At 45.2% G+C, this 8,461-nt stretch overlaps 1 protein-coding gene across 2 annotated transcripts; it reads right to left on the bottom strand.

Moving 5' to 3' along the window:
* Positions 1–244: 244 nt before the first annotated feature.
* Positions 245–8,257, bottom strand: NEU4 (neuraminidase 4). 2 transcript variants are annotated; one of them, XM_081910478.1, is made up of 4 exons: positions 8,116–8,257; positions 5,240–5,466; positions 3,471–3,726; positions 245–1,603 (listed from the first exon to the last, which is right to left on the bottom strand). In XM_081910478.1, the coding sequence occupies exons 2-4, from the start codon at positions 5,438–5,440 to the stop codon at positions 552–554; spliced, it is 1,509 nt and encodes a 502-aa protein (XP_081766604.1). In that variant the 5' UTR covers positions 5,441–5,466; positions 8,116–8,257; the 3' UTR covers positions 245–551. The 2 variants fall into 2 exon arrangements, with proteins under 2 accessions (XP_081766604.1, XP_081766605.1); XM_081910479.1 differs by lacking the exon at positions 5,240–5,466 and having other exon boundaries at positions 249–1,603.
* Positions 8,258–8,461: the final 204 nt, after the last annotated feature.

Below are 8,461 nucleotides of genomic sequence, written 5' to 3'. Positions count from 1 at the left end.
TTCCCCTCTCCCTGCCCCGCCCCCTGCAAAAAGCCAATACAGAAGGCTGGTCTAAGTGAATAGGTCACTTTCTCTACTTTGTGTGTTCCATTCTTTGAAAGCAAAGTAGCAGTGATAGCATAGGAACTGGAGACTGAATGGATATCTGAGATAATTCTTTTGGAAAGAATCCCATGGGCTTTGCATTATGCTTTCCTACTTGTAGGGGTTTTGTATTATTCCTTCAACCAGAAGAAAGATATTCTAATGATTTTCAAAGAGAGCTTTATTTATAAACTCCAGTCACATTCTCAATCATATTCTTAACTCCCTCTCTCTTCCCCCTCTTTCCACCTCCTTCCTCAGCTACTGGGTGCTCCTAGGGACAAAATTCTCAAAACATAAACTCAGCAGAATACAACAGGAGGGAAAGATTAAACCTCTACTCCTTCTGGTTTGCTGCATTCTCTATGAAAATCTGCCTTTGAGCTTGATATTAGTAATATAAAAATTGACATGGTTTCTAGTGACATCTTTAGCATGACATTAAGTTTGGCCCTCTGTCATGATCTTTAAGAAATAACACAACTCTTCCCCTTTCTCTTTCTACCGCCTGACGGCTGCTTCAAACCTGGGGCAGAAGTTGTGAGAGGAATGTTCTGAAGAACTTCATGCAACGTGAACATACTGAAGGAGATTTGCTCATATGGGGACCGCACCCCGTTCTCATACAAGCAGGCAAAAGCTATGGCTGGGATCCCAGTTATTGACAAATCTGGATAAGGCAGCTCAATGTAGGCCAGATCTGAGTAGGCGCTGGGGCCTTCGTAAATAACCCAGGGCTCAGTCCAGCTGTCAGCATCCCTAGGAAAGGTGCTGAGGTAAATCCCCAGGTTGACTCGGGATCTGGAGCTCGTTGGGTGGCAATACAGCACCCACGTTGGCATTTGGAAAGAAAAGCCCAATTGCGAAATACTTCCAGCTTTAGCATTTTCTAGATCAGCATGTCCTTTACCTGATGAGATGTGACCAGAACAGGCACCAGAAGTTCTTGTTTCCTGAGGCTGCCAGTGGCTCAGAGGCTGGCTGCAGAAAAAAGGGGTAGGTGAGGCAAGGCTAGGTGGGTGTTTCGTATCAGGCCAACCCTGAGGTAGGAAGCCCACATCTTTATCAGAGCAGGTGTCTCTCTGGAATCCGCAAGTGTTGTGCTGCAAATAGTAAAGAGGAGCTTGGAACCCGATGATGCTGCCATGGCAACCGTGTGGGGTCTCCACAAGCCGCTGCACCAGCTGGCCTGAGTGAAATACGGCCCCATCATCCGTGCTGAGGGCCTGCACCCGGAAGCCCAGAGGACTCCTGGCGTTGCAATAGAGCACGTTGCTGCCATCCTCCTCATCCACCGACACCATCTGGCACTCGACGGTCTGCAGGTTTGGGATGAACTCGCCAAACTGCCAGCTCTGCCCGTGGTCATCGCTGTAGAAGGTGAAAGCGTGAGGGGTGGTTTTGCAGAGCTTCCCAAAGCACTCTTTGCAGTCAATGTGGTAAGCATAGGCTGGCAATAGCAGGCGGCCTGACTTCAGTTGGATGCCGTGCCCAGGGCCTAGCGCAAAAGTGGCCCAGTCTGAAGCAAAAGGAAAAAGACAGGGTCAGGAACAATGACAACAAAGAGCCATGAATATAAACGGCTTTATACGGAGACAGACCCATTGGTCCATCTAGCTCAGGACTGCCTGTGCTGATTGACAGCAGGTCTCCAGGCTTTCAGAGAGGGAGTCTCTCCCAGTCCTACCTAGAGATGCTGGGGATTGAATCTGGGACCCTCTGCATGAAAGGTAGATGCTCTACTGCTAAGCTATGGCCCTTCCACTAAGTGGCAATGAAGTTCACATTTATTATGGTGGGAGCTGTTGTATAACAGAGTCCACATCATCAGATGCATGAAACGTTATTCTCATTTGACAAGTGAGGAGGACATGTCAAGAAATAAAGTTGCAAATGACAATGATGTTCCAAATACATAGTCTGTGACATTTCAATTAAAGCTTAATGGTATGCAAAATGAACACAAAGCAGATAGCAGACGCATCCAAACTTTGCTCTGTCAGTGAACACCTCTAGTGGGACAAGAAACCATTGTTTTGATTTAATAACACATGGAAACATTCAAACTTCTGGATAAGTTATAATAAATTGATAAATGTGTTACTCTTTAAGGTGCCACAAAACTCTTTGAGCATTCCCAAATTGCCACTGTTTTGGGGTGGGATTCAGTCACAAACCAACAAATTCGGGTAGCATGATTATAGTTGGTTGGGAGCTCTTGTGCAACAAACCGACTTCCCCCAAAGATCAAAGCTTTTACAATGAAAAAAGTGTCAGTTGCTTGCTTTGATGCAACATCATCCTTCCCACAAACAAATCAGAATGAATGCTCATTAAATGTACCCCTTCTCCATTCCTTCTCCTTTATTAACATAAAAGATTGTCTCACCACTTATATATCTAGTTGATCACTGTGTTCTGCAGGTGAGAGCTTCCTATAGATACCACCTTATCAGGAGGTCTATTCCAGACAATGTAGGAATTGGGCCTTTCGTATTCTGACACCAACCCTCTAAATTTGCTCCCCATGAATAATAGACAGGCACTGTCTCTGTTGCATACCCTCCAGCACAATGTGGCCCAAATCCAGGACACAATTTTCCTGGTCCAAAATCCTGTGCAAGATTGCGGGCCCAGAAAATGTGCTGGGGGGGGGCAAGTTCTTGGCCCGAAATTGTACGAGACCAAGGTGCTCCAAATGGCTGCTGTATTGTCATGGTGGGAAATGGGGTGTCCTTGTTTTCTGGGTCAGTTGGTAAGTATGCTGTCATCCTTTCAGTGCCTGCTGAAGACCATATTCTCTTTCAACAGATCTTTTAAGTTGAGATCTTTCCAGCCTGGATCTGTATTTAAATTATTTTTAAGATGCTTTAAAGATTTATTATTGTTGTTGTTTTGTTGCTTGTTGTTTGCCACTGTGGATTCCTCTGGGAGCAAGAGTGGGATATAAAAGGTAAAGGTAAAGGTACCCCTGCCCGTACGGGCCAGTCTTGACAGACTCTGGGGTTGTGCGCCCATCTCACTTAAGAGGCCAGGGGCCAGCGCTGTCCGGAGACACTTCCAGGTCACATGGCCAGTGTGACATCGCTGCTCTGGCGAGCCAGAGCTGCACACGGAAACGCCGTTTACCTTCCCGCTGGTAAGCGGTCCCTATTTATCTACTTGCACCCGGAGGTGCTTTCGAACTGCTAGGTTGGCAGGCGCTGGGACCGAGCAGCGGGAGCGCACCCCGCAGCAGGGATTCGAACCGCCGACCTTTCAATCAGCAAGTCCTAGGCGCTGAGGCTTTAACCCACAGCGCCACCTGTGTCCCAAGAGTGGGATATACATTTCATAATTACTGTAATTAAGTAAGTAAATAAGTAAACTGCTCCTATGTCTTGTACCTTCAATGGACACGCCAATAACTTGCTGGGTGAGGTCAGTCACATGGCTCCAGCTGATGCCCTGGTCAGAACTAGTCACATAGCAGAGGCGGGCAGCATTTTGGCCTGTGATGATCTGAAAGGCTTCAGGGGTTCTGCCCAGCACAGCAATGAAAAACAGGAAAACCATGCCAGTAAGCTCATCATAGATAGGGCAAGGGTTCATGGACCGATGATGTGCCAGAGTTGCTGTTTCAAGGGCTCGCATATCTTCCCACTGGCAAAGGAAAATGGTAAAAGAGTTAGGAAGCCAATTCATTCCCTCCCCCCCCCCCCGGCATCTTCCCCTGAAAAAAACTAATCACTTCATTTGAAATAGGAATCCATTATTGCATAAGGTTTGCTCATCTGGTCAAGAGATTAATTTTTAGCTGGTCAGTAAAAACAAGGAAAAGAGACTCCTCGAAGATAAATAAGGAATTGCGTGAATGTGTTGATTCAGCAATCTTGTGTTTGTCTGATCATACAGAAACATTCTATTCATTGAGATAATTTATTTTCAGTTATTGTGGTGGGCTTTAATCAGGAGACCATCTTTGAGGTTGGAGGCGTCTCTCTCTGGGACCCTCCTCATTCCAAAGGAAAGATCACATTGTGTTAGGTAGTATTTGAAAGAGAAGAAAGCTTGAAAGTGCTTGACGTTAAGTCAATCATTTACACCAGTGTTACTGGCACCAATCAATCCCTTGAGTGATTAAGAATACCCAAAAGCAGATGGGTAACATGATTACGGTTATACAGAACTGTTTATACAAAACTGTTAAGTATTCAAAGCATTTTATTGGCAGTAGTTCAGTAACCCTTGCAACAACCACCCTGTAGGACATATCCATATTATCCCTGTATTACAAATGAAAAGACTGAAACCAAGAAATGGAAATGAGGTTTATCAGTGGGCAGTGCAGTGGATGGTAGAGTTCAATTTAATATCCAATTTTAATGTCTTGCTTATTGGTTTCCCTTAGGCATCTGGTTGGACACTGTGAGGACAGAATGTTGGACTAGGCAGGCCTTTGGTCTGGTCTTCTTATGTTTTTGTTGCAGTAGTGAGAGCAACTTCTATCTTTAAAGGTATCCATAAACCATTAGGGCTGATTCCACATATAACTTGAACTTTTGTCCTTTCAGTATTAATCATTCAATGATAAGGAGCTGAATATGTACACTGCCTCTGTTGACAAGCATTGGGCCTGGTGGGGTGTAAAGAAAGCTTTGCCCATCATCTGTAACAGCAGTTTTATGCCTAAGTTATCATATGAAGAGCACAGTGTCAACCATCCCCTGTGAACAAAACCTACTCTACCGCAGGCCACATGAAGCATAAGAAAAATGACTATTCAGTGCAGCCAAGATGAGCTGGTTGCAGCAGGATCTAAATATGGTGAGTGAAAAAACCTGTTATTTATCATTTAATTTGCTCTGGTCCACTCCTGCCAATTATGGTTGCTATATGCGTGGCTGAACAAGGTGGGAGTTTCAGAGCATAAAGAGGCACCAGTTATATTATTCCTAACAACAAAAGAAGTGACAAAGAAACAGCAACGCAGAGACTGATATAAGAAGAGTCCACTAGATCAGGCCAATGGCCCATCTAGTCCAGCATCTTCTTCTCAAAGTGGCCAACCAGATGCCTGTGGGAAACTCAAAGGATGTCACAGATAATTTCCTCTATGCCTTAAGTTTCAGTCCTGTCATACGGTGTCAGCAAAACTGGCTTCATTTTGTCTTACGTCCACAAAGTTCTTGTAGAAAGTGCCCCTTCTCAGCACCAGTAAGTTGGCATGAGCATCATCAACGCTGAGCCGCTCTTCGGCAAAAGCCAGCAGCTTTGCAACGCAAGGGATGTGGAGTAGCGCTGGTACTCGGTATGTCACTCCGCTTGTCTCCCTTTCAAACAAGACTGTCCGGGCAGGGAAATGGCGAGAGCCCATTGCACTTGCAGCAAGGAGAGAAAGCCCTAAAATACCAAAGAGAGAGCAGACTTAAAACTTAAAAACCACACAGTAGACATTCTTTGTAAGCAAAGAACCTGGGAACTCAGTGAAGGGTGTGTGTTGTCTTCAAGGACAGCAAATCAATGTGCACCCAAGCCTCCAGACGCCTAATTCCATCTCTTCCTTTAGCTGAGGACAAGGATGGGGAACTTGTGGCTCTTAACATGTTGTTGCACTACAACTCCCATAATCTTCAATAGCCAGCCATGTTGGAATGGGGATGATGGGAGTTGGAGTCCAACAACTTCTGGGAGGCTACAGGTTCCCCACTCCTGACCTTGGAGAGAGCTTGCTGCAGGCCTGTTTTAGAGCGCTACCAATAAGCTCTGTGTCAAATTCTTTTAATAAACCCTCTTTGTGGAATAGTGAGGTCTGCCTTGCGCCTTCACTGACATTTTTTCAGTGCCAGGAAAAAATGTACATTTTCCCCAGACTTTGGATGAATTATGATGGTGTTTTTTGCTGTTAGTGTACTGCCAAAGCTTTCTGCTGCTGTTATGGGGGGTGTTGCTTTTTGTATTTTTTATTACAGTACTTGTATGTGTCTTCGTTCGAATATGTTCGTATTATAATGTATTTTTACTTATGTCTATTTTTTTAATGTTATCAATTGCTGAGAGACTTTTTTGTGTAACCTGGGATGGGTGAATCTGTCAATCTACAGCAGGCATGTCCAAAGTCCGTTTCAGGGGCCTAATCCAACCCGCCAGTTGGTTTAATCTGGCCCCTGTGGCAGTTTGTTTCCTGTGGCAAAATCCTAAAAAAAGCTCAAGAACTTCAACCCTAAATCATAAAATCATAGAAAAGGTCAACAACCTCAATCCTAGAAAAAGGTCAACAACTTTGGTTGACCCTTTGTTTGGCCCTCACGACCCTTCACTTCATCAAAGTTTGGACACCACTGATCTACAGTGTGGATGTGACTGTGATCTTCTGGTCTTGCTCTGCCAGCCACCACAACATAGTTGTTGTAATCATATGCTTTCCCATCCCCCAAAACAGAATGTTAGTAAAATCTAAAGCAGACTCACCAGCAGCCGCTCCCACCTCATCCTTGACCATTCTACCCCATCACCCACAATTCTTGATGATGCTTAGCTCCACATTAGTCATGCCTGGCAATCACTAACTGACAAGCAGTGATGGCCGGTATGCCGGGATGATGTCCCAGGATCCCAACCCACATCGCCTCCCATGCACAATACAAAAACAGGCAACTTAACCAAGAGAGTTAAATTGGCAAGAGGCATGTAGGACCCATCACTATAGATAAACACAATAGAAACAATAACACGAGAGGAATAGACACAGCACCTCTCCAGACATCCTTTTTGTTGCACCTTGATGATGATTTGTGCTCATGATGCTTTCTGGGTGGTTAGACACAATCCTGATTTTAACACTCTTTGCCCCTCCAAATGTTTTGGGATGGTCACCCTGCTTTATTTCCAGTCAGCGCATATCCCATAACTTCCTGCTACAAAATGTTCTGGTTTATTTTTCTTCTACTGTACTTTTGTTCTGCAACAGCCCCACCAGACGGCAATGATGTTTAACTAAACTAGACTAAAGCGGAATAAACCCACCAGTAATGCACTACTCTGGGACGCGGGTGGCGCTGTGGTCGGCTTGCCAATGAGAAGGTCGGCGGTTCGAATCCCCACGACGGGGTGAGCTCCCGTTGCTCGGTCCCAGCTCCTGCCAACCTCGCAGTTTGAAAGCACGTCAAGTGCAAGTAGATAAATAGGTACCGCTCCGGCAGGAAGGTAAACGGCGTTTCCGTGCGCTGCTCTGGTTCGCCAGAAGTGGCTTAGTCATGCTGGCCACATGCCCCGGAAGTTGTCTGCGGACAAACACTGGCTCCCTAGGCCAGTAAAGCGAGATGAGCGCGTAACTCCAGAGTTGTCCGCAATTGGATTTAACGGTCAGGGGTCCATTTATCTTTACCTAATGCACTATTGTGTCAAGGAGATGTTGCAGGATATGCCCACATTAACAGGCAAGTCTGCAGGGGCTCATAATACAACAAAGGTGACAAGAAATTAATAAGTGAAAAACAACTTCATTTAAAAATGGTAACCAGACACATAATTATTGTAGGATCCATAAATTTCAGGAGAAAGGTTTAGGTCCCACTATAGTATCAAAGAGTCCACAGAGATAGCTTTTTGAACACTGTAGACAAAACATTTGTATCGCTCTTTGTGTGATTTTTCTTTTTTTCAAAGGAGGCCACCAAGAACAGTATGCCAGATGGTGGTTTGGTAGGAAAGAGCAAAGTATCGGAAAAAACAGGAATGGCCCAGGTAAGCACTGGACTCTGCACTATTTTATGATTTGTCAGAGGAAGTAGGGTGAGTGTCACACGATACACTATCTGGGGAGGGGATGGTAGCAGCTGAAAGGCAGGGGTAAGACAGGAGCAGTGCCCACACTACACTGCAGAATCTCCTCTTAATCCCTTCTTGGAAGAAGAGATATTACAAGATATTACAAGTTTAAGGAACGTTAAGGAGAAAATCCTAGTCCATCTAGGCATGCCCCAAATAAGGAAGGAGACATCTAGAAACTTACGGAGACTACAGAAGAAAAACAAACACGAAACCACAAACCTTGCCCCCTTTCTGCTTGGTAGGTTGTCTTTTGTCCCCAAAGCCACTGATAAGTTATTTATGTTGATCTGTCTTCATATGAGCCCTTTACAAATTCCGCTTTGCTGACCGATGCAATTTCAGCAGCTTCCTTCACTGCTTATTTCATTCGTCACGTTCTGACTCTCAAGCTTCCCTCTACCTCTGACCCAGTGGGCTCGCTACTTGTTCCATGGTTGGGGGGGGAAGCACTGAGCCAACAGCTTAATCAGCAAATGGAGGACAAAGACTTCATTGTCAGAGCACAGTGAGGACACAGTCAGCAATGTCCATGTGCAGATACCTGTGACCATCACTTTCCCTTTTA

Source organism: Podarcis melisellensis (assembly GCF_964234715.1).
Source record: "Podarcis melisellensis genome assembly, chromosome: 5".
NCBI lineage: Eukaryota > Metazoa > Chordata > Lepidosauria > Squamata > Lacertidae > Podarcis > Podarcis melisellensis.
Note: the sequence above shows the minus strand (reverse complement) of the source record. Positions and strands in the feature narration are given on the sequence as shown.